Raw genomic sequence first — 27,266 nt, 5'->3', positions numbered from 1 at the left:
TACTTTATACACAGTTAACCTATGCATTTCAGCCTAACCTCATCTCATATACCAGTACATTCAAAGTACTGACTGCATACTTTTATTCGCGCTAAGATATCTTATATCATAGGTTCGAACGCTTAATTTCCCAATCGTACTTAGACAGTCCAGCGCTTCAGCAACAAAAGCAATGATGAGTTCTTATCTATCGAGGACCTATTATATTTATTCAGTATTTCTGTATTTCTTTTTAGTCGGTTATTTGGAGTTAGTTAAGGCTTGTCCCATCAACTCCTCAGTTAGTTTAGAGCCTTTCAGACATTCAGATAGACACTTAGTCAGTTTATTAGTCTTATCAATTGTGTTTCAGTATTTCTATCAGACGTTATAGACTTGTGAATTTATCATATTCCTAGTATTTAAACCTTTTGGAATTATCAGTTATTTTCCGCATATGTCTTTTATTATTATTTTACTCAGTGCTCACAGTAGGTACCATTTTATGGATTAGTTTGTGGTCATTTGTGATCGTAAGCACCATTGTCGTGACTAGGGGTATCCTCGGGTCATAACAGTTTATGAGAAAGTGGTATTCTGAAGATAAAAACAGAAATATTATCATAATTTTTCAATTGATCAAATTTGGTATTTATCATAAAGCATAATGTGTTAACCATAAGCATGAAAATTTGTCATTGTTTGGGCATTCTTTCTTATCAATTAGTGTTATTTTCTATTCAATTGTGTCTTTTGCATTTTGAATGGTATTTCTTCATAGTGGCTTCTGCGTTGTCCATTGCACCCTAGGTTTTGTTGATCTTAGCTGATCATTTGGCGTACATTACTCTTCTTAGAAATCCTTTTATGATTTCAAAGGTTTTTTCAGTACATATAGAAAATCAGAAAAGATCCTATCTGCTTAAGTCTTTTTTCAACTGAATAAATATATTGAGTTATGCTTCAATGTATTGGGAATATATTTTTTTCAAATAATTAGTATTTTATATAATTTTTTATCCTCTTTCATAAATACTGCAGATTTTAAGACAAGATTTTCAAGTCTCAACACTTGAATATCGGAATTCTGAGTTATAATATATAGATTGAAGTTCAATCATCAAGCGAGGCAATAACTTTCAACATGTATTGCTTCTCATTTCAAGGCTTAACAGTACCTTTAGCAATACATCTTGAGTCAATTTTTATTACAAGATAAACATGCACCTTCATATAGATTGTTCCATATTATACTTGATTTTATTTATTTTTAAAGTGCTTAAACTGATGTTTTATTTAATAATCTATACTTGAATTGTTCTGTTAAGTTGTATGCACTAAAATGACAACCATCATGTGACAAAGCACTTTGTGCCTCAAGACTTGAGCAAACTTTGGCCTATTTATACCTAAATCAAGTGTTTTTGTTGCATTTTTTATGGTGTTGACCACTGTAATGAAAGATGACAAGGGTAAAGAATTTTGAGCCACTTTACTTCATGTCATTTTACATAAAATAAAATACTTCTGTCAGCAGATAGTTTAAGTGCCTTTATATTCAAATCATGACATCGGATACTTTTTGACATAATTACTATATCTTTATATGTAGTTGTATTGGTTTTTGTTACTTTATTATTTATAGAAAACAGTGATAAGGAAATTTAGGGATATGATAAGGCATTCTCACAAGTGTAAAGGGGCATAAATATCATAGTTCTGATATTCTCCTTAAAATGTCACATCTTTTGGGGATTTAATATGTAGTTGCCTTTTTAGGTGTTGGAGTAAAGAAGATTGTGAGGTGGTACTAATGAATATGTAAAAGAGGACTATGCCTTTGATTTTCATCCACGTGAATGCAAAACTTTTTTGTGCATACTTCTAAAGTTCGACTTTCTAGGTATGATGATTTTACTTTAAGATAAAATGGCATACTACCCCATCAAATTATCAGCCGAAGGTACATGATAAAGTACTAAAAGAGTTAAAAAGTTTTATTATTCATGTCTTAATTAGAAATTTTTTGATAACTTTGTCTTCTACGAGATGTAGTAAATCAGAGGATTTTCAGGTAAGTGTAATTGTTGATTTTCCAAGTGTTGTCGGTTCAAGGAGTTAATTTTTTTTCCTTATTTCACTGAGTTAAATTTTTTCCTTAGTTCATAGAGTAATTTTTCCTCCTCTATTTAGAGACTAATTTTCCTCAGTATAAAGATTTTAACCTCTTTTGAATGCTACTTTTGTTTTGTTGGGTTACAATAAGCAAAGCGGATGATAAGAGATGTGATAAATCTCTAATTGCATTGAGCAATAGTTTGGATATTTTTTCTAACATACGAAGTCAGTAGGGAAATACACATGTTATTAGAAGGAAAAAATGGTCAAAATAAAGTCAAGATCTTCATCACATCCTCTTCCTAATGGAGACTTCGGCTCCTAAAAGATGTTTCTTAAGGAGTCAAGGAAAAAATATTTCTTGTGAGAGGAAACAAAGAGCACTAAAGGTGACAATGCAACTTCAATTTCAAAAAGAGAAACTGGGTAGAAAGATTGTTGCAGAGATTTGTTCACTAATGCCTCTTTAGTTGTTCCTCCATCATCAGTTATTAATTGCTACAATATCTCGGAGAAAGTTGCTTCTATATACAAAGGTACTTCAGTTTTTCTGAGTTAATTTTCAAAAATGTTATCAGAATTGACATTATATGTATTGAACATGTATGAGGAGTTTGATGGTGATGTTGACTTCAAAAAGAGATTTATTAACAAAAAATGTTCTTCCCGATCTTTACAATTAATTCTCACATTGGCTTTAAAATTAGACTAAACTGCAATAAGTGTCTATGGGTATACTACAGACATACTGCGACCTATGATTTCAACTTCTTTTCAGGTGGAATATCTATTCTTTAAAAATCATGGGTACCGACATCTTCTGAATAGCCGATATGCATTAAAAAAGTACTACATAGTGCAACTTGCTCTCTAAATAAAATTGAAGTGTAATTTCTTCACTACGCACTTAGAATGTCATCATGCCTAATGTGTTTCTATGTATATTTGACAAATAACATCAAGAATTTTTTTATTTATTCTTAAGTCTGTATGGATATCCCGGTCATTTAACTCACTGATGAAATCATTTTAATAATGTCTCTATTGGCATACTTAGTTTTAAATAAGCTTTGTGAATATCTCAAATCAACAAAAATAGATAGGTTATGGATATGACAACAATGTAAAAAAGGCATTGTTCCATACACTATAATAGAAATTAAGAGACTATGCGTGATAAGTGCAACAATACTCTCCCTTCCATTGCCATTTTAGTGTACTCTTCTTTTTTCTTAAATGTAGATCTTAATTTTCTACATGTTTTTCTAAATTAACGAGTTTAAGGCAATAATTATGTAATTTTACTCTTCTCAGCATGCTTGAGCTACTGTAATTTAGCTTGCTAGATTAAACTGTAGGGCAATTATTTGTTTGCTTGATTTATATACAATCTGTTTATGGATTTGCGCAACATTGATTTAGTCTCAAAACATATATTCATTAGATAGGAAGGATAATGGATCAAGAAAGATCATGGGTGATCATTATGAACACATATAGGAAAATCTGAGTCATTGTGAATGATTTTCCTAGATATGGAGTTGTCTTGAAATAATAAGAAGGGAAATTAATTGTTGCATGATGGTCGTCTTGGCTTGCTATAGTGGCTTGTGGATGTGTTGTTGATTAGCTTCATCACAAGATAGATAATCTTGAAAACTTAGACAAGGTGCAATTCTAACCATTCTTAGATAAAGGCAAAGATTGTGTGAGACGTCGTCAGAAAGCAAAAGGCAAAGACAAAAGCGGATGTAACTATAGTATATGCATCTATATATGAGATTTTAATGTATTCTCTCTATGCTCAATTTGGTACAAATGATATAGTTATTAAAATGAAATTTGTGCATACTCAAATTTTCACTAGGGATGGACCCTTTAGCCATGTTATAAGGATATTTTATGTTTAGAAATAAGTAAGATCTTGACAGTGTGATAATTCTATTCTTGATTCCAATTTTGTGGGTGTTAATTTTCTTATGTTAGTTGTTTGAGTCTTGATTCCATGATTTTCTTTTTTATCAGTAGAATTAGTGTATTCATTACCTGCATAATGTGAATACTTGAGGATACGTATGATATAATACCATTCACCTTGTGTAATGTGATAAAAAAAGTTCAATCATTCTTCTACCCACAACCATATTGCACTAAAAGAAAGAGTAGAAATAAATTTGGTATTTCACAATATGATATATGCCATAATTATAATAATAAGTATAGGAGCCCAGTTGTAATATATAGAAGTAGATACGTTGTCTTAGTTACCCACTTATGCGATGTTATTTCAGCATGTGAAGTCAATTGGAGTTGTTAATTCTGTTAAAAGTAGTTATTTTCTTAAAATTAGGGGGAACGAGTTAAATAGTGGAAAACACACTTTCCACAGATTCATTCATATGATTTGGATCAAATGAAATATCTTCTCTATTATTTTTAAATCCCTGTATTCACACAATTTGTTTCTACTATTTATGTTTAAGAGCTTACCAATTAGCTCCTTAGGAAATCGATTAATGTAATACCCCATATATTTCCTAGCTAATTTCATCTCAATAATGTCTAGTATTAGCTTCTAAATTGAATGATGGTTATTCCATGAGGAATTCTCAAGATTTTTCCTTTTTCGTGTGGGACATTCAATAAGGTTTTCATCGATATAAGATTTGCCCAAATTCGATAATCGGGTTAGAAGTTATATCTATTTTAAATTTTCATCGTAAAACAGCGCCATATTAGTCAGTGGCATATCACGCCACAAGAGGAAATGGCATTTGGTAAATTCCAGTAGGGGTCCATGATTATAGCGTGTCGCGCTAGGGCCCAAATTCAGAATTGTCCTTTTCCAGTGTCTTAGCGCGATTTCCTCCACGTCGCGCCAAAGTTTCAGGTCACAAAAGAAGGGAAAACACGATGGCTCCACGTCGCGCCATCCCTCAGTTTCCCAATTGTCAAATTCCAGTGACATGGAATAATAGTGCTGCATCGCGCTAGGAGTTCAGTTTGGGAAAATTTCACTGAAATTAATTAACGCATCTAGGGTTAAAAGGGTCAACTTTCCACCCCTATTTAAGCCCTTTAACACGTGATTCAGCTATTTTTCACCCAAAATACACTCTCTTATCTCAAAAACCTCTCAAGAACAAGCTAGGGTTTTCATAGAAGGTTCAATTCCAAGGGAATTCACCGTTAAATTTCAAGAATCTCTCCATCAATCTTCGTAGAATCACAAGCTAAGGTATGCGTAGTGTTCATTCATGGACTCCTTTCGTCCATGAAGCCCAAAAATCTCTTTTCTAAGTTTAAGTTTATGGATTTCTTTATGAATTTCATATTGGGTTTGTTTTGTTTGTGTTGAGAATGATCAATTGAATTCAAATCCATGTTGGGTGATCAGTTTTATATGGAATTGATTTGTATAGATATATATTCATATGAACATATGAATAAACCCTAGATGATGAAATTAGAGATGAATCATGATGATTAATTGTTGTATAATGTTGTCTACATGTGCTATGCCTACCATGTGTTTGATTAAATGCCTAGATGAAGGAACAATGCACAACTAGTATGATATCATGAAATCCTCATGTATGTACAAGTTATGCCTATCACATGTTTTGATGGAATGCTTCTATAAATGTATTATGGATTATGATGTTAGTTATATGTTCAAGTAAGTTATGCTTGGTTAGTTTTTCCTTCCATCGAGTTTTGGGGGTACTTGTACCCGAAATATTAGCTATATACCTAGAGCCATGTCATGTTTCTACGATACTCTCAATCAAGTTATGAATCCTTAGACTTCAGATAGTCTTATGACTCAGGAAATCTCCATGATCTCATGAACTCAGTCAGTTGTCAAATATCAGTAATATTTTGTCAGTCAACGGAATTCAGTAACTCAGTCCATGTTCAGTTCAGTAAATTATGTTCAGTGTCTATTCAGATGGGAGTAGAAATTAGCACCGAGTGAACCCAAGGATGGGAACTCACCTGTTATATGAGGGTGTGATTCTTAGAAGCAATCCTTGCATTTTATAACTATGTAACCAGCATAGGTTGAGACATCATAACCTTCTGTATGAGGGTAGATGAGGTGGCTTAGCCTGCTATATGAGGGTCCCTTCCGTTCTCACTAGAGTTACCTATTATATTAGGTTCACTCACATGTTGTCCTTACCAGTGGCGCGGTATTGACATCCTTCCAATCAGGCATAGATTGGACCCCAATTTAGCTATAATGCATCATTTGGGGCATGTTGGTTAGATGACTACCTCCCACAGTCTCAGTATCAGTCTCAGTAAAAGAACTCAGATAGTTCTTCAAAATTCAGGACTGCCAGATATAGTCAACTCAGATACAGTATGGAACTCAACTAGTTCCATCAGATTCAAGACTGTCAAATACAGTTACTCATGTTATCATTTATATTCAGATTCAGTAATCATGTTATCACAATATCAGTTCAGTTGTTATGTCTCATGCATGTATTCTCATGCTCATGATAGTTAGTCCATTATTACTATTATTTATGCATATGTACCCCATGTATTTAGCCTACCTCACATGCATACCAATACATTCAAAGTACTGACGCATTTGTGCTATGGTGTCTTATACTATAGGTTCAGAGACACGAGCTCCAGATCAGCAGTAGATTCCAATTTCAACAGTCAGAGTTAGAAGTGAGTCCTCATCATTCGAGGACATGATTATTCCCTATAATCTCATTAATTAGTTTATTAGTTGGAGTTAGTTAGGGACATGTCCCACCAGATCCTTACTCAGATAGTTCAGTCAGTTAGAGGCTTTCTAGATTATCATATTTCAGACTTCAGTATGTTCAGTTTTGTTTTGGGTATCCTAATACCCCACACAGATGTTATATCATTCAGATCATGTTTAGTATTGAACTTTATGGCCTTTCAGTGCATGTTTCCGCATTATTATGTCATATTTGCAGTGTACAGGTATAGATATTAATCATCGGTTAGCTTGTGGTCCTTCAGGGTCATGAGAACCATGTAGCATTCTGGGTATCAGATTTGGGGTGTTACAATTAATCAAATTAATTTATTGTCTAAATTGAGGTTAAGGTGTATAACTATAGTACAAATTATAGGAATTGTTAATTTTTCTGTTATCCATGACATGAGTGGATTTCATTCTAAAATTTTTTAACAAAGTTATCTATTATCATGGAATTCGATTATATAGCTCTGTTAAAGACTATCCTATCATTTTTGCATACCAGTTATGTTAATGAGAATTCATAGTTCACAATTGATTGATTTGTTAGTGAGAAGAGAAGTTTTTTTTGTGTGTTGTTAAGGTTGTGTACGTAACTAAAGATTTGTGCATGTTTACTTTCATGTGTTCTTATCGTTGAAAGGTTTGTGATTGGCAGTTCTACATCCTGTGGTTTATAAGATACAATCCAATACTAGATATGACAGAACCATCTTTAGAGGAAGAGTTGGATCAGTTTATTTAGCAAGACATCCTTCTTGTCTTTCGTCTTTAACAGATTTCTTGGTTTCAAGTATAGAATTTGTACTTTTATTAATTGAAATAGGTTAATATGTAGTGACCTTTAAATCAAAGGTAGCTTTTTGTTTTTCTATTCCTCAAGCTTAGTTGCTCCTCAGGCCTATCTCTGTGTGTCACAACAACTCATATCATTTAACTCTGTAAGATAAAGTGGGAAAAGCAAAATAAAATCAAATTCAGTAACTTACCATGCTTCGGTAAGCAAGTTCCCAAGGATTTCTCTGTGATGCTCTGTTCTGTAGAGGTGATGCTTTTCTGAGGATCCTTGCAAACATGTTTCTGCAGCATAATATTGGATTCCACATCGTTTATACATATCTACCACCACCACCAATATACCCAACACAATCTCATAAAATAGTGTCTAGAGTGGGTAGAGTTTACTTTAGCCAACTTTCCTGTTTCGCAATTCAGCTATTTGTAGTGAGTTTAAAGTTAAGGTGTGGTTGTATTTTGTTGACAGAAGTTACACAAGAAACAAATGTGTTGTATTTTGGTTTGTGATGTTAAGGTTATGTACGTAATTAAAGAATTGTACATATTTTCGTTCTTGTGTTCTTATCATTGGAAGGCATATGATTGATTAATCGGAGATAAACATTATGCTCAAGCAAATGTGTTATATATTGAGGCAGTTACTTAATTTTCAATTTCAACCAAAATAAATCTTTGGAGATTTTATTGCAATTACTTAATTGTTGATTGCAAATCTTTAAGTGATTCAATTAGTTGATGCCTAGAATGAAAGACACGAGAGGATGTTAGTGTGATTTCGGCTTCTTCAATTAGTGATCTTTTGGCCATGAAAAAAATAACTTTATCTACAATTTTCAAAGTTGGAGTTGGAATTGTGTTTTTTCATATTTTTTCAATAAATTTGAGAATTTAAATGTATTATTCTAAACATACATTAAATTAATTTGAGTGGGGTTATTTTATGAAAATAAAAATTTAATCTTGTTTTTTTAAAAAATAATATTTAAAAAGTGAATACGGGTTTTAGCTATTTTCTAAATTTCAAATATAACTTCAAGTTGTATTTGAAATTTTCATTACCAAATGTTAATTTTCAAATAAAGTGATTTTTTAAAAAAACAAAAGAGTGAAAAAATTTCACGACTAGACAAATTCTTAATATCCTTGAGAAAATAGTATGCCCTTTGAAAACAAGTTACTTGAAACACATATTTAAATTGAAGTTCTATTCAAAATTTGACAACCATGTTCATTGCTTATATCACAACATTGCAAGCAAAAGGACTGAAGAAAAATACAATAAAGAGAAATGGAGAATAAACAAAAATTACTGAATAAATATATGATATAGATATTTTTTCCAATAAAGTAAAAAATAAATTAATTTATTAAAATATATATAATCAAATGTATATTCTAGAAATAGAACTAAATTATAAAAGAAAAATCAGTTTTCAAGTAACACTCGATGTTTACCTTCATTACACTAATTTATTATGGTTAAGTTATAAATTAGAAGAAAATATGCAATTAATTAACATTTAATTATAATAATCTTCTATTTAACAATCAGGATAAATTGTCTTATCCTTATCATACTTTTATATACCAATAAACTCTGAATTTTATTATACAAAATATAAGATTTTAACATAATTTATGAATTTCATCTATGTTGGCTTTCTAATAATGGTCATGGATCAAATAGTTAAATATTACAATTAAATAATAAATTCTAAGACAATAAACTTTCACCCGAAAGCTTTCCCCGCATTGTGCAACATGTATGCTAATTTCTACAAATAAAAGAAAAAACGAAAGCAATTTCTACAAATAAAAGGAAAAAAAAAAAAAGACCAGGTAATTGCTTTGTGCACTAGTTTTTTCGTACAAAATATAAAACAGAAAATTGATAATAGAATCACGTAAATGCTAATGTTGTAGTATTTCACTTTAGCCTGATTTGCCAAATCCACATTCCCAAGTGCCAGGCTAAAGTTTGAAGATCGCAAATAACATTAACAATCAACAAATTGAACTACAACGATGAATTCAGCAGCCGCTATGTTTGCTAAATTTTTTGGAAAGTTCAATCCCACGCCACCGGTAAATTGTGATTTTTGCATATTTATTTCTTTTCTCATTTTACCACCTCGTGCTTTGCTTTCTCGATCAGTTTTTCTTTTTTCCGGGAGGGGGGGGGGGGAGGGGGGGCGGGGGCGAGGAGGGGGTAAATGATGCAATTATTCTATTATTGGATTATCTGTTGAATTTGTTTGTTTAGAGTTTTTTGACAGAGACATTTCTTGCGTCTTCTTCAATTAATGCTTCATCTTTTAATTCTTAGAGATTCTATGTTACTGTTTGTGTAGTTTGTCCAATCTTGTAGAAATCTGACAAAAAAAAAAAAGGAAAATTCATTTTACTTCATTAAAATTATGCAGTAATTATTATTGCTGCAAGATAACAGAGAACATACCTCACCTAAAGAATGACAGCAGTTGGTAATGGTACATATGTCTTAGCATGAATATTGACATAGGAATACTGGACGCGACTTTGTATCTGTTATGAAGTGGAAATGATTAGAACTTTAATTAACTTTTAAGTTTAGTTCCATGAAATGACCGATAAGGGTAAGAACTAGAAAGATAGAGAAACCTATTAAATAACTTCCTTTATGTTGGCTACTATTTTTTGTTGTTTGAGACGTAAAAGATACATTTTTGTCCTCCTCGTCCAGCTTCTCAAGGAGAATACCCAACACTTCCATTATGAGCTCTCCTCCACTTCTACGCCAAACATGGGAATGACTCTTAAAGATACTCCTTTTTTTTTTTTTTTTAACAAAGTTAATGTTTTATGGAGTTTTTAGCAAAACCTTGATCAAGTGTATACTAAAATATAGAAACTTATGTTTAATTTGCCTTAACGAGCATCCAATTAGCAAAACTAACTTGAATATAGCATATTAAAATTGCGAAGAAGTATATAGTAAGCAACTAAACTCCGGCACCAAAAGAATGGCTTCTTTTTCCTTGTTATCTCCTTCCCTCTTTCCTCTCCGCTAACTCCCATTTCTTCTACTTCTCCAATCTAGTTACTCATGCTACCTTGACTCTTCTTTTATGATGGTCCTTCTTTTGGAATTGTTTATCTCCTTAGGTTTCATGTACTCCATACCTTCCTTTCTGTGTCCTCTCTTCCCTACTTATATTTCTCATAAGGGTCATAGTTTATAGATTTCTCAAAATTTTTCAGGCTCCCTCCTCACTTTCTAGATTTTAGTCTCGCTATTCTTCCCATATCCTAGTGTCAGTACTTGCTTCCCAGGCCTTACCATCCTCTTTTACTCCTTATTGTCTCAACCTTAGATTCTTTCATCACATGACTACTGCCCCAAAAACTCAATACTACAAGGGTGGTCATTTTGGTGAGTGCGACTAATGTGCAAACATTAAAGCAGCTTATTTTATTGGAAGGGGATACGTGATGATGGGATACGTGATGATGTTGTTGAATTCATCAAAGAGTGATATTTGTCAATGAAGTATGATGATAGAGTTGCAAACCTAGAATTGACGCAATGCTTGTCTATTGCTAGCACAGTATGACCAAATGTTTCTATAAATTTCATAGAGGGGGCCTTCTTAAGTCTAGCATTAAAGTTGTGCTTTGGATAGTAATGGATAGGCCTAGTAAATATGGCTAGTTTGTTTCTCTTCGTCCTTGTTCTGCGAGTATGGTGACTCAAGCACCCCGTGAAACATTTTTGAGCGACATAGCATGCCTTCCTCAATAAGTAGTGATAGACTACCCCGTTTTCTCTAGTCAATTGTGACAATTCTTTGTCTTTCAAGGCATCCAGTCGTGTCATTCTATTGCCTAGTATCCCCAAACAGATGGCTGATAAGAGGTTCTCCATAGATCCTTTGATGCATACTTAAGCTGCCTCATCTGATTGGCTTAAATATCTACGCCTCTCTGAATGATGGCATAATACGACTCATCATTCTGTCGTAAAATTAACTCCTTATGAAGTTCTGTATGGAAACCTTCACCAATTCATTTATCCTACCCATCTTGAGAGTCTTCCCTGTGATTCGTTCACATGTGATGGATGTTAGGGAAGCTATGCTTTTACTTATTAAATTTCATCTATCTAGAACTCAGCTACACATGAAAAATGTGGGTCTATCTAGAACTCAGCAACACATGAAATCTGTGGGTGATCTTTATATATCTGATAGAATCTCCGTTATAGGTGATTGGGTCTATCTTAAGCTCCATTCCATAGGCAGCTGTATTTAAATACCATAACATTTAACAAGCTGCACCCCTATTTACTTTGTTCCTTATCAGATAGTGGCTAAAGCTGGTCCTATTTCCTATAATTGTCTTACCTCTTTCTGTCCAATTGAATCCCACTTCCAATGCCTCCTTGAACCTTACCATGTTTTACTTACGCTGCCTCACCATCCACCAACCTCTTCTCCTTCACCTTCCCTTTACTATCACAATGCACTAGCTAGGAGAATGGTTAAAAAAGACAATTAAACTATTCAAAAGTTTCTAATCAAGTGGTTTGTTCTTCCAGCTGACCAAGCTACTTGGGTATGTTTTTATGAGGTGAAAGCTAAGTTTCCTCATTTTAATCCTTGAGGACAAGGATACTCTTATGAGGGGAGTGTTGATACAGATTTTAGGAGTCCGGAGCCAGATGCTGAGCTTGTTGAACTTCTGTGAGATTGGGTGCAGAGAATTGGAGCTGTTGTGAGCTCAATTACAGCAGATAGAAGCTGGTTGAAGTTTAGCAGCAGCAGTCATGCCACATCTGCAGCAGTTACGTGAAATTAGTTACAACGGGTAGTTACTTGGAGTTAGTTGTGTAAATAGTATTCTGGTGATTGAGTTGTGATTGATTGATGTACATAGAAGGGCCTTGTGATCAATTGATGCTAATACAATACGCCTTCTGTTTAAAATTCTCTCAAGTTCTTTTTTTGGTGCTCGTGATGCTCTCGCATAAATCCTGATCCTTGGTTATTTTTCTGCATTTTCGCTTCACTTCTATCATATGGTTCTACAATTATTAATCATAACTAATTACAGTCTATGGTGCAAGAAACTAATGCAGTAGAATACCAGTGGGCATCTTAGATTTTGTTAAATATATTCTTAACATGTTTGTCATTTGGTAAATTTATTCATAATATGTTTGTTAGTGACAACGTTCGAAGCTCAGTATGCTGCCAAAACTGATTTTCAGTGCAAAGAAGGACCAGAGTTGTGTTTGTTGAGCTTCCAGAAACCCTAGATCCATGCCTTTCTCTTTCGTTTTACTGAAAAATTAGGCCTTGTGCCGAGCTCACACCCCAAAAGCTATCTCATGAGGGAGGATTGCCCAAGTCCTCATATAAGCATACCGCCAATCAATTCCCCAATCAATATGAGACTTTAACCCACTCTAAAACCCGCGTTCATGCCCAGACCCAACTGGAGCGTGGACCGGGAGTCCAGACGAGGATGAACCTGGCTCTAATACCATGTAAAGTAAGCCTTGGGCCTAACTCACACCCCAAAAGCTAGCTCAAAGGGAGGAGAATTTCCCAAGCCTTATAAGGAGACCACCTATAGAAATGCCCAAGCCTTATAACCATCGATATGAGACTTTTTCTCATTCTTTAACACCCACCTCACGCCTATTGCTAGATATCTAGAGCGTGAAAAATTTAATTTGGGGGCCCAACATCAGGTGAGATGGGTCCTACTCTGTATAATGAAAAATTAGGTCTTCGACTAACTCATGCCCCAAAATCTAGATCATGAAGGGAGGACTTTCCAACTCCCCATATAAGTAGACCGCCAATTCATTCCCCAATCAATGCGGGACTTTAACCCACTCTAACATTTACTAGGAAAGTAAAATCTAAGAGAAGTCATCAACAATGATTTCTGCTCAAAGTGCAGGAAAGATATGAAACAAAAAACAGAAGAACAAATATGCCGTGTTAGACAATCTGAAGTAGAAGAACTATCATTTCTTGTTACTCATAAGCAATAGTGAGAGCCAATCGTTTCTATTGGAGCACTTTGTCAAGGCTAGGGCTAGAGACACATTCTAGGATGTAAATTCTTTGAACTTGTCTCCATCTTTGTTGGAACTTTTTTCAGTCTTTAAAATGAAGACTTTCAAAAGTTGGAAATGGAAAGAAATTTCCTTCTGGGAAGAATGCTGGCTAGGTCACTCACCTTTAAAACAATAATTATCCTGATATCTATGACCTCTGTAACGGCAACAAACTACTGTGGAAGAACTGTGGTCTGACCAAGGATGGAATTTCAGCTTTAGAAGACACCTAAATGACTAGGAGATGGCAGAATGACAATTTCTGAATATCCCAGATCAGTTCAGTGGGTTTTCTACCAATCTATGTTGCTCGAACTCTTCAAAAATGCCATCAGGTGCGTGTCGGATCCTCCAAAAGTAGTGACACGGGTGCGGCAGCATTTTTGGAGTATCCGACACGGGTGCGGCAACATTTTTGGAGAGGCCGAGCAACTTAGTAACCAATGAAGATAGCATGGTTATATAGTAAAGGAATGTTCTCTCTGTCAAGTCAATCGATAGAGAGCTCAACAAGCCAAATGTTTTGGTGGACTTTGTGTCCATTGAAATTGATACGAAAAGTCAAGATACCCCAATAAAGTAGCTTGTTTGGTTTGGTTGCTGGCAAATAACAAGGACCTTACTCAGGACAACCTAGCAAAGAGGGGTTTCCAGTTATGTTCCAGATGCTTCTTACGTGGAGAGCAAGCAGAGACAATCAATCGTCTCTTTTTACACTGCAAATGGGCATATCAACTCTGGAAAATATCGATCAACTTGGGAGGCATTAGATGGGTGATCTGATACGACTACTCCCTTAGCATGTGGAGATAATCTATGTTAATTTTTTGGATTCAAATACGATAAAATATATTAGCAGCAGTTAGTATTACAGTAGTTACCAACAGTTATCTACAACAATAACTTTTTTTCTGTGTTAGGAGTTATCTTGTGTTTTAGTTTATATAGATGCATGTAGAAAAAATCTGTAGAAGAAAAAGTATTAGTATTATATTTTTCCACTTTGTGGGAATATACTGGGTTGTTGTTGTTGTCTTTGTAACTGGAGATTTTTCCACTCCGTACGGACATTGTTATTGGTTAATGCAGTGTTTAAGATTCTTGCACTTTATTTAACCAGTAAAGTCCATTCCCATGTCTTCCTCATCATAGTTTCTATCGTTGGTATCAGATCTGCCCTGGTTAATACAAGGACCAACGCTTCCCACAGCTCATAATCAGATCGGTCAACAAATGACTTCTATAGCAGCAAACTTGGAAGCCATAGATGCTTTGGCTGCTGATGTGGCTGTATGAAAAGCACAAAATAGTCAGAATCAACAAGGAAAATCTAAAGTTCTATCAGAGGAGGGCGAGATTGATAGCACTAAAGTTCTATCAGAGGAGGGCGAGATTGATAGCACTTGGAGGCATCCAGAAACATTTAGGCGTTCACATACAAAAATGGAATTTCCTAAGTATGAGGGAGGAGATCCTAGTGGTTGGATTCTGAAAGCATAGAAGTATTTTCAAAATTATCAAACACCTGTTGATTGCAAGGTTGATGTGGCTTCAATGTCTTTTGAAGGAGATGCATTGGATTTTTTTTGCTTGGATCAATAGTGAAAGGACCATTTATTACTGGGATGAGTTGGTTAAAGTTATGCTAGAAAATTACGAACCCGCTAAGTTTCAAAATCCAGATGAACATCTGTGTGGTATCCAACAAACTGGGTCAGTGTTTGAGTATATGCAAGAAGTTGCAAAATGGCCAGCACATGTGCAAAATTGGCCAGAACATTGTTTGCTTGGAGTTTTCCTTAGTGGTGCTCAAAGAAGACCTTCATGTGGATGTTAGGATTCACAAACTTCGATCTATGTATAAGGCAATGAGTCTGGCTTAAGAATATGAAGGAAAACATATACCAAATCGGTCCAGTAAGGTAACCACTTGGCCTTCTGTAGCACGGCCTTCATCCGTTGGGACTTCCTCTCCAACGGTTCAAGAATTCTTTAATTTTCAGTCATCCTGCCAACCTCTACACACTCTTTTCAACAACCATCGCTTTCAAATATGTGCCTATTAAATTTTGAAAACAAAGTCGCTGAGAAAAAGGCCTATGCTACCGTTGTTGAGACAAGTTTGCCCTTGGTCATTGCTGCAAATTTGGAAATTTTTCACATTTAGAGTTAATGCAAGAGGAGAACAATATGCAACACTTAATGCAAGAGGAGAACAATATGCAAAGTGTTGCACATAACCAAAACGAACGCATACCCCCTACTAATTTGGCAGAATCTCATTTCATTTCATGCACTTGTGGGCAAAGAATCTACTTCAACTTTGAATTTCAAGGCACTCTTTATGGGCGTAAAGTGTTGATGTTGGTAGACAGTGGTTTGACACATAATTTTGTTGCAGAAGAAATTGTCACAGAACTTGGGTTGGCAGTCCAATATACCCCTAGCTTTGGTGTCCATATAGGTAATCGTGAAATTATTAAATGCAATAAAGTTTGTCGGGATCTATCAATAGAAGTTTCTAAGTTGGTTATAAAGGACGATTTTTTCCATTTTCCTTTGGTTGGGTAGACATGTTGTTAGGTATACAATCACTAGCTCCTTGAACATGATACAAGCCAATTGTGATGCAAATTAGTCCTGAGAAACCCTAATTAACAACAAAAATTAAGAAAAGAGAAAAAATCAAAGACTGAGAACCGGAAAGATAGTAGATTAGACACAAATTAGGAAATCAAGAGCAACTAATGGGTATATTAAACCCAAAAACCTCACTTGATTAATTCACAAAAGCACCTAACCTATGATGAAGACCAATAAGGGAATTAATCACCTTGCAACCTCCATTTCTAAACAAACTTTAACCACAGCTCAACCAATCTCTCAACTCTCACAGTGGAATATTTGCAATATTCAACATGAACTAAACACAAAATAAAAAGAACTAATATTTAGTTCTATGCTAACCTTAATGAATTAAGGGCCTTGTTTGGTGCACCCAAACAAGCTCCAATGCTTTCCTCTTTGCAAATAGTACTTGTAAGGCTTGAAGTTCCCTTGCTTGACTCTCTGTAAACGATCTTGAGGCAACATGGTTTGCATCATTCTCCCCTTCTTGAAAGGAATTTGTCCTCAAATTTGAAGTATCATCCTCTTGCATATCAAAGAGTGAGAGATCACTCACATTGAAGGTGTTATGGACTTGACAATCTGGAGGTAGGTCAATCTTGTAGGCATTGTCATTGAGTCTTTCAAGAACTTGAAATGGACCATCTCCTCTAGGCATCAACTTTCCTGTTCTTTTGTTTGGGAACCTTTCCTTGCGAAAATGGATCCACACCCAATCTCCTGATTCAAACACAACTCGTTTCTCCCTTTGCTTTCTTAGCCGTGTCTTGATTTTTCTCTCAAGTTAGAGCCGAACCTTCTCACAGAGTCTCTTCATAGCTTCGCCCCTTTGATTACCATCTAAACTCAAAACAACATCTTGAGGCAAAGAGGTGAGATCTAAAGGGGTTAATGGATTAGAACCATAGACAATTTCAAAATGAGTCATGTAGGATTATGAATTACTTTATTATATGCAAAGTCAACCAAAGGCAAATGCTCTTCTCAAGAGGTCAATTTCCCCTTATCCATGGGCCGAAGCATAGCACCCAAAGTCCTATTCACCATTTTGGTTTAGCCATCGGTTTGTGGGTGACTAGAGGAGGAAAACAACAATCTAGTCCCAAGGCATCCCCACAATGCCTTCCAATAACAGATAAGAAACTTAGTCCCTATCACTCACTATGATCTTGGGAATACCATGCAACTTGACCACATTCTCAACAGATAAAGATGCAACACGAGGTGCCTCATCACACTCATTACATGCAATAAAATGAGCCATTTTTAGAGAATCAATCAACCACCACAAAAATGCTATCTTTTCCTCGATTAGTCCTTGGCAAGCCCAACAAAAAATCCATAGAAATGTCAAATCAAGGTCTTTGAAGAGTGGGGAGAGGGGTATATAAAGCCTTGGGGAAGAAGCCTAGATACGCAACACATTGACCACTAACTTTAACAACATCAATTCGCATTTTTGGCTAATAAAATTGTTCTTCAAAAATTCCCAAGGTTTTATCAATTCCAAAGTGACCCATTAATCCCCCATCATGTGCCTCCCTCACAAGAAGTTCCCTCCAAGAGCTCATGGGTACACAAAGTCTTTTAACTTTGAACAAGAAATTATCAAACTTAGAAAAAGGAATAGAAGTTCTATCCTTTGTCCGCATTTCCCTTTTCCATTCTTCACAATCTAGAAAAAATTTCGCAAAGTAGGGGTCCTTTGAGATACAATGTCTTTAAGCATTCAAAACCCATCAATTTAGAAGTCAAAGTATTTATCATAACATGTTTTCTTGATAAGGCATCGACCACCACTTTTTCCTTCCCCTTCTTGTATTGGATTACATAGGGGAGAGTTTCAAGAAACTCATTCCACTTTGCATGCCTTTTGTTCAACTTTCCTTGTGCCCGAAGGTGTTTCAAGGACTCATGCTCTGTCCGAATGACAAATTATGTGGACCACAAGTTATGTTGCCTATTCCCAATGCTCTAATTAAAGCATACAATCCAAGGTCATAAGTAGAGTAGTTTAAAGTTGCACCTTTTAACTTTTCACTAAAATAAGCAATGGGCTTTTGGTCTTGCATTAAGACAGCTCCAATGCCTGCTTTACTAGCATCACATTCAACTTTAAACATTTTCTCAAAATCGGGCAATTGTAACAAAGGAGTGGAGCTAAGCATAGATTTCAAAGTTTCAAACACTTTTGCTTGCTCATCACCCTACTTGAAAGGCTTATCCTTTTGGATTACCTCGTCAACGGGGCGACTATGGTGTTAAACCCTTTGACAAACCTTCCATAAAAACTAGCCAATCCATGAAAACTCCTTACATCACTAATGGATTTTGGAGTTGGCCAAGTTCTTATAGCGTCTATCTTGGAATCATCCACTTAAACACCCCAGGAGCTTACAACAAATCCCCAAAAGACAACTTCATCAACACAAAAAGAGCGCTTTTCAAGATTGGCAAATAATTGCTCTTGGCAATTTGATGCAAATTAGTCCTAAGAAACCCTAATTAACAAGAAAAATTAAAAAAAAAGGAAAAATCAAAGACTAAGAACCCTAACTTGGAATTAAGAATAAAGAAAAGGAAAGATAGTAGATTAGACACAAATTAGGAAATCAAGAGCAACTAATAGGTATATTAAACCCAAAAACCTCACTTGATTAATCCACAAAAGCACCTAACCTATGATGAAGACCAACAAGAGAATTAATCACTTTGCAGCCTCCATTTCTAAACAAAGTTCAACCAAAGCTCAACCAATCTCTGAACTCTCAAAGTGGAGTATTTTCAATATTCAACATGAACTAAACACAAAATAAAAAGAACTACTAGTTATTACTATTCTACCCTTAATGAATTAAGGGCCTTGTTTGGTACTCCCAAACAAGCTCCGACGCTTCCCTCTTTGCAAATAGTCCTTGTAAGGCTCGAAGTTCCCTTGCTTGACTCGTAAACGGTTTTGAGGCAACATGGTTTGCATCAAATTGGAACGAAAAGTTTCTGATCTTCCAATTGAATGGAAAAACTTATAAATTGCAAGGTGTTCCTTAGAAATCACACACAATAGCATCATTCCAATTAGCCTTTCTTCTGAAGTACCTTTTCAGCCATCAAAACTACCATTAAATGATGAACGTGAGCTCATTATTTCACCTGTACAAGTTCTGGCTCATCGTTGGGGATCCCCAACTGCCAATCCGCAACTCAAGTTATTGATCCAATATTATGTTGGTCAACCTCTCAAAGAAGCAAGTTGGAAGAATTATGATCTGTTAGCTGCGCAGTTTCCTTCTTTTTACCTTTGAGGACAAGGCGGCTTTTCAAGAGGGATGCACTGATACGACTACTCCCTTGGCATGTGGAGATTATCTATATTAGTTTCTTGGTTTGAAATAGGATAAATATATTAGCAGCAGTTAGTATTATAGTAGTTACCAGCAGTTATCTACAACAGTAACTGGTTATCTTTGGTGGGAGTTATCTTGTGTTTTAGTTTAAAATGTATGTAGAAAAAAACTGTAGAAGAAAAAGTATTAGTATTATCTTTGTAACTGGAGATTGTCCACTCTGACATAGTTATTGGTTAAGGCAGTTTTAAGATTATTTCACTTTACTTAACCAGTAAAGTTCCATTCCCATCTCTTCTTTATCCTAGTTTCTATCATGATGCCACTAGAATTAACTGATATTCTAATAAGATGGAAGCATGGAATGGAGAAGGAAGGCTATCTAGTCAGAAAGAGAGATGGAGAATTGTCTCAGCCTATATCTGGTGGACCTTATGGAAAGAAAGGAACCAAAGATGCTTTGAAGACCAAAAGACTATGCAGAATTTAAAGATGAAGTGTTTAGTGCTTTACTATTTTTGGTCTAAACAAGGATGCCTAGAAAATATAGAATCTATCTTTGTTGTCCTAGATTTCATAGAGAATGTTTTTTCTTCTATTGTAATCCCTTTGATTTGGGTACCCCATCCTTGATGAAAATACTGTTAAACCGTTCTCAAAAAAGAAAAATGAAGAATTGAAATATAAGGTAACATTATCTGGACCTTGTTTCGTGTCCTATGAAAATAGGGCTATGGGCTTTGATTTCAGGCTCCTGATGAGATTAGATAGAAAGATAACAAGAGTATGATTAAAATGGAATTAGCAGTTTTCTTCTTGAGACAATACCAAATTTTCAAAAGTTTGGTTTGTAACATTGTGAAGGGTAAACTCCATACATTAGGTTCAGCTAATTGTTGTTCTTGAATTGCCCCAATACAAATACAGTAGACTGGATCAGGGGTTATACCGAGTAAAATGCAACACAATGAAAGAGCTCGTTCCATCTTATAAGATCCTCAATCCAGCATGATACTGTCTGTAGTCGAGTTTTGTTCTCTTGCTGCTCATGAAGGGGAATCAAGGAATGTTAACTGCTCTCTTGAGCTGATGTTGACTCGTGTAGTGGTCGGCCTTCCTACCAGAATGTCTTCTTAGCTGAAGAGCATCCTATGGACTAGTAAGGATGGAGAAAGCAAAAAAGAACTTATGTAAATGACATTTCTCCTTCAAAGGCCAATCAATAGATTGCAGTGAAGATAGAAAACATGAAGGAAGAGAAATGGCAATTCTAAGTTCCACTTGTGCTGCTTTGCCAGTGCAGAGATGATTAATATTTCTCTCATGCATTCATTTCTTTTTATCAGTGCAAGATATGTTACTGTTTAATAGTCATTTGGAAAGTCTTCCAGCTTGCATGAGCAATACTTGCTCCTTTACTTCACGCTAATGTCTGTTTGCATAGTATATAATTCACAAACCTAATAGTCTCTATGTGCTGAATTTACTGTAGTGTGCATTAAAACTCCCTTACCACATTGTTCTCAGAATAATGCACTCCAAGGAAGTGAGAAATTGACAGACCTGGAAGCAACAGTTTCTGTTCACTATGGGATTCCATCTACAGTGTCCATTCTGGCATTTGACCCTTTTCAACAACTCTTGGCAATAGGAACATTGTGAGTAAAAAAGCATATTAATTTATATGCCTTCGAAGATTCTTATGACAGTGCTTTGTTTAGTCTACCAAAACCTTTTATTATATGTTTTTATATGTTTTGTCCCCTTCAGTAACAAGGGACATAGTCTTCTCAACTTTAGAAGTAGCACAAAATTTTGAGGAGTTCATCTGGGGAGTAATAAGTTACTTGAGAGAATTGCAAACAGTAACTAACATAACTAATGACATGAATTTTTCTGATACCCCTTGTGATAGCTTTAGCAGGATCCCATCACTGATTTCTTCCCAAATGCCCTGGAGTAATCAACTTTTTACATACTGAATTTCTCATGGCTCAGCTGGTTATAGTGCAATCATTCAGTAGGTGAATTAGCACCAGTACTAAAGTAACCATTGTAGATTATTCCCAAAATATGAGTTGCAGTCTACTTCCCGTAGCATCCCATTCTCATTTAGGAGTGATAGAAAGCATCAAATGATGTAATGATGGTTCCATAACCCATGCTTGCAATTAAAAGTAAGGACTGCTATGGTAAAACACGACATTGTACAATTCTTGTGCAATAGATACAATTTATAGTGCTTCCAAACTCAAGCATCACCATGTAATACACATATAAGGACCAATTGCCATAATTTTCAGGTCACATGGACATAACATTTATTGTAAGCTGAACTTATACTCCATCCTATAAATACATGTAACTTCTTCAACCTCAAACATAGTTCAAAATCATGTCATTTCAGCTTCTGCATTCATTTGCGACAAGCAGGAATGCGTAGCTTGAAGGAACTTCCATCAACTAGAAATGTCCCATCTACATTTCTCTGTCCTACTTTTATACAATTAATAATCGTTATATGTATAGGGATGGAAGGATTAAAGTGATTCGTGGATCTAACGTTGAGGGCCTTCTTTTCTCTCCAAAGCCATTGCCATTCAAGAATTTGGAGGTTTGTAATCTGAGCTGTGCGAGGTCTCTCTGTGTGTATCTGCACATATGCTTTTTTCTAAATTAAGAATGGGAGCGTGTGGGAATTCGTCTTGACGCTGAGGCTTTCTGTTAGTTTGTAGTCAAAACATGTGACTGATTTTTTTAATCTATGCTGTCCTGTTTCTTCTTTCTTTCCAAGGGTCTTTTCTCCACAGAGATTTGTTTATCACTTGTTGATTTTGTTTTGGTGTTTGGCATTATCAACTGATGAACTTCATATCTGGGTTCATGATATTTTTGGCAAACTGATTCTTGACTCTACACTTCCTATACTTGATGCTATATAATTTACTACGCGGCTGATGGTTACCCTACGCTTCAAATGTGTATGATTATGAGCTTTAGAAATGGCTGTGATAATGGTAAAATGAAATAGGACAAGTGTGCTGGAATTTGTAGTTTCAACCTTTATGCTTTCATAGTGCGTATGTATTGGTGATCTTTTGATGTAAATATATTTTTCTCTTACCTCTTTCCAGTTCCTGCAAAACCAAGGATTTTTAGTGGGTGTGTCAAATGTAAATGAAATTCAGGTAAGCTTTTATTTTTCTGCTAAGCAATTTAACCTGGTTTCCAAGCTGGGTATTACTTGAATCTTTTAGTTCAGTGGTGGAGATGTGTGGCGATGTTCTTTTACTTTGAGGGAAACTTTTGATACGAGAGTGTAGGCAAGTTAATTCACACAGACACAGACACAGGTACCCAGGAAACTCTTCTCTCGCATTCATGTGTCTTCGGGGGAGATGGCATTACTGTTAGTCAGCCATGAATCTTCTCCTCTCTCTTCTTCTCCTCTATCAGTGCTTTATATTTTCCCCGCTTTTCCATATGCTGCAGCTGCACTCATTTCTCTTTAACAGTTAATTTCCTTTAACAATTGACAGATTTGGGATCTAGAGAACAGGAGAATATCGTCTAATTTACAGTGGGAGTCCAATATTACTGCATTCTCCGTGATCTATGACACTCATCACATGTAAATGGGTAGATATTGATGTTTCAGAGGATATTTGTTCGCAGTGCTGTTAGTTTTTCGTTTGATACATGCAATATGACTGTATGCAGGTTTGTGGGAGATGAATATGGTTATCTGTCTGTTCTCAAGTATGAGGGAAGAGAAGGAAGCATCGAACTGTTGCCTTATCACATCCCTCCGAATCTTATAGCTGGTAATGGGAGTGCTTTCAGAAATCTGGTATATAGTAGGTTCATATAGTTAGGGCCGTTTACCGGAAATTACTTTCTAAATGTTCTTTTAGTTGCATGTTTCTCCAGAGAAACTTAAAATGATGTGAAGTCATTATTTTTCTTTCTTATTTCGTATCTTTTTTAGCCTTCCATCCAGTTTTGGTTGTGGAAACGTCTAGCTTATTTTGACTGAGGTAAAAACGTATTGCTATATAACGTATTGCTATATCTTTCTTCTTTTCCTGATGCATTTTCACTTTTATTTTATCTCTTGTTCGGAATGTTCTTTTGTATCCCATATTTTTTCTTGGATCTCTCTCTAGTTTCAATTTGCACAATCTCTCAGATCTGCATTTCCTGGGAATATGACTTATTTCTCTTGTTATACATATAGTTTTTAGGGAAAACTTATGTTTTGATCAATTTGCAGTCAAGATTTGGCACAAAAATGACTATATAAACTAGTTGACAGTTTTTCTAATCTCGATTGCATTTTTATTCACAAAACTACAGGAAAACTAAAACATGAACTAGAGGCCAAGCAGTGAAGCGTTGTTTGACATGCAGTTCCACTACTAAGAATATCTGCTACATGTGATTCATGATTAGCATGTAGTAAGCCCTAAAATTTGCACATAGGGGTGATGGTTCGTATAAGAACATTGACATCAATTCTGAGGTTGATGTATGCCAAACATTACACTAGCCAGTCTTTCGGAAATTTCTTTTAGTTTTGACGTGCTCCTAATAACACAATTGCCTTTTCAGCTATGGTTCATATTTTTAGGATTTCCCAGAAGAGCACAGAATCAGTAAGCTTATAATTTTACCATCAGAAACACAAATCTTTTGAATTAGAAGTTAAAATCAGAAACACAAATTTTTTGAATTAGGAGGTAATATGTAGGATGCCAACTGATAATTAGAAACTCTTAAGGTCAATTTGAGTAAGAAATTCATTTCTGTGTCTTCCCTTTTCCTGGCAGGTGTTGACTTCATAGGAGTAAGTCAGTGTCCTGCTCTTTTGGATCTTCCATGTTTGTAAATTGCAGTGTGGTTTTTATCCTCCAAAAGCAAGTGTACAGATGAATACAATATCTGTAGACTAACTTATGTGAACGTCTTCTTATATTCCCATAACCATCTGTTGCAGAAGCTGCTGAGATTTCAATGCCCAACCAACTTGCCATTGTTGGTTTACTTCCCCAACCTAGTTCACATGGAAACAGGTAAGACACGACTGAAATTTCTCCCGTATTTTCTCGTCTTCCATTTTTAGACTTGTTTTCAGCATCCACATTATTCTGCTTCATATCACACATCTATCCTTGGTATCTTGCTGCATCAAATACTTTCCAGGGTCTTAGCATCGTCTCTTTCTTTTTGTTTCTTCGGGGTGCTGATTGCTTATGAAAATGGATTAATTGTTCTCTGGGACATTACAGAAGTTCGAGCTGCTCTTGTTAGAGAGTTTAAACAACTCCAATCAAAGGATGAAATTGTTGTTTATGCTTCAAAAAGTTCTAGTGAAGAAAGGTTCCGTGCTTCATCAGATAATCAAGAAGGGGAAAAAGAAATAAGCTCACTCTGTTGGTTGTCATATGATGGGTCAATTTTGGCTGTTGGTTATGTTGATGGCGATATCTTGTTGTGGAATTTATCAGTTTTAGGAAAGAAAAGTTCAGAGGCTGAAGCTTCGTCTAGTTATGTCAAGCTGCAACTCTCAGCAGGAGGCAGGAGACTCCCTGCTATTATTCTGCGTTGGTGTGCTAACAATGCACAGAATGGTTGTGGGGGCCAACTGTTTGTCTATGGTGGTGATTCAATTGGATCAGATGAGGCCTTGACGGTAAGCTCTAATCCTAATTTAATTTGCCATCTTAGTCATTTTGTGCATCTCTATCATAATTCTGTTAGCATTCAGCGGATATGGCACTTAAAAAAAAAGATTGAGACATGCAGAATCAAGCGAAAAATTATTGAGTTTTTGAATGAAATGGATCCAGATGATGTAAAATTATATAGAGGACTATATAGTTGATCCTACCTGGCTTGAAATTGAGGTTTAGTTGTTATTGTTGTTGCTTTAATTGGTTAAAGTCTAAGGAGCAATTTGACTTACACATCTGAAAAAGTTAACAAAACTGACTTTCAAAATTTTAATCCAAGTGTTGAGAATATAATTAAATCAATAAAACTGTGCTCTCCCTATCAGCTCAAGCTTAAGATGAAATGGTCACATACTTCAACATGGTACCATAGCACACATATGCTTGGCCCTTAAAAAAGGAATCAAGTCCTCATTTGAGGGGTCATGTTGAGAATATAAATAAGTAAAAGTGTGCTCTCTCTCTAATAGCTTAAGCTTTTAGATGAGATGGTCACACACTTAGCACTAAGTTTGTTAGTCAGGGGAATATCATGGCATGCACTTTTTTATCAGCAAAGAGAGAACAATAACATCATCACATTGTTATTTTTTTAATTCAAAAGGACACCATTGTGGTGAGGGGTTAGGCTATGACCCCAACTTGTTAAATTCACCACCCCATCACATGGTTTAAATTACATCCTACAAACTTGTGTGGTTATTCTTAGTTAGTTGTTAATTTTGGATAATTAGCGTGTTAAATTGGTTACATTAATACAATCTCATCTAACACCTTCTTAAGTCTTTTGGAAAGCACCTTAGAGATGATCTTATAAATGTACCCCACTAGACTAATAGGTCTAAAATTATTTATGCACGAAGCTCCTTCGTGTTTAAAGATAATGACAACAAACGAAGCATTCAAACTTTTTTCGAATTTACCCCTCTCCTGAAACTCAGCAATAGTATCCATCACATCAACTTTGACCGTATTCCAATAGTGCTGGAAGAAAGCCAAAGAGAAACCATCAGGCCCTGGACCTTTGTCACCCGCACAACCCTCTACCGCCCTCTTCACCTCTTCCTCCTCGAAAGCCCTCTCTAACTACTCATATTCCTCCTCGCCAATATGACTAAAAACTAAATCCCTCCCCCCCCCCAACTTAGATCTCCAGTTCGTTTCTTTCTCAAACCACCGTTTGTAATAATCTACAATTGCCCCCTCTACTTCCTTCCCCCCCTCCCCACACGCACCACCCCATTAACCTCCACCAATTCTATAAAAGTGTGCTCCTATTAGCGACCGCTACCCGATGAAATTTTTTTGTATTAGAATCCCTTCTTCCAACTACAATGCCCTCAATTTTTCTCTCCAACTAATCTTGAGCTAAAGCCAACTCCTCTATCTCCCTTTTCAACCTCACTTTTCTTTCTTTTCTCCCTCAATTCCAACTCCTTTCCTACTTCAATCTTCTTTAACTCCCCCATTTCAATAATAATCTTCCTCATCTTCACCTCTACCCTACCAAATACTTCTTTATTCCACTCTCTTAAGTCTCTCTTAGGCAATCTCAGCTTTTTTGGCAAGCATAAAAGAAGGCCTCCCTTCCACCGCATAACTATTCCACCATCCAGCCACCCTATCCTTGAAATCCTCCACTCTAAGCCACATGTTCTCAAATCTGAAAAGGGACCTTGTCCGTCTTCCTTTGCTACAATCCAACAAGATAAGGTGAATGATCCGAAACCAATCTTGTAAGATGGGTTTGAATCACATTGGGAGCCAACTCCTCCCAAGACGTGGACACGAGGCATCTATTA

The 27,266-nt window shown here is 35.7% G+C and overlaps 1 protein-coding gene across 12 annotated transcripts in view; it reads left to right on the top strand.

Annotated features, from left to right (window-relative positions):
- The first annotated feature begins 9,380 nt into the window (after positions 1-9,380).
- LOC107873311 (syntaxin-binding protein 5-like) overlaps positions 9,381-27,266 on the top strand; it is a 52,674-nt gene continuing 34,788 nt past the window's right edge. For 7 of the 12 annotated variants that reach the window (XM_047414792.1, XM_047414797.1, XM_047414796.1 and 4 more), the window contains exons 1-8: positions 9,384-9,736; positions 21,260-21,390; positions 22,262-22,346; positions 22,867-22,920; positions 23,272-23,363; positions 23,453-23,582; positions 24,729-24,804; positions 25,021-25,424. In XM_047414792.1, the coding sequence (XP_047270748.1) occupies positions 9,677-9,736; positions 21,260-21,390; positions 22,262-22,346; positions 22,867-22,920; positions 23,272-23,363; positions 23,453-23,582; positions 24,729-24,804; positions 25,021-25,424 (1,032 nt within the window). In that variant the 5' untranslated portion in view covers positions 9,384-9,676. Of the gene's footprint in view, positions 9,737-21,259; positions 21,391-22,261; positions 22,347-22,866; positions 22,921-23,271; positions 23,364-23,452; positions 23,583-24,561; positions 24,579-24,728; positions 24,805-25,020; positions 25,425-27,266 lie in introns of all 12 variants that reach the window. The other 5 variants (XM_047414798.1, XM_047414802.1, XM_047414800.1 and 2 more) reach the window with 5 other exon arrangements.

This window comes from Capsicum annuum, chromosome 6, assembly GCF_002878395.1.
Source record: "Capsicum annuum cultivar UCD-10X-F1 chromosome 6, UCD10Xv1.1, whole genome shotgun sequence".
NCBI lineage: Eukaryota > Viridiplantae > Streptophyta > Magnoliopsida > Solanales > Solanaceae > Capsicum > Capsicum annuum.
The sequence above is the reverse complement of the archived record's forward strand: the minus strand, read 5'-3'. Positions and strand labels throughout refer to the sequence as shown.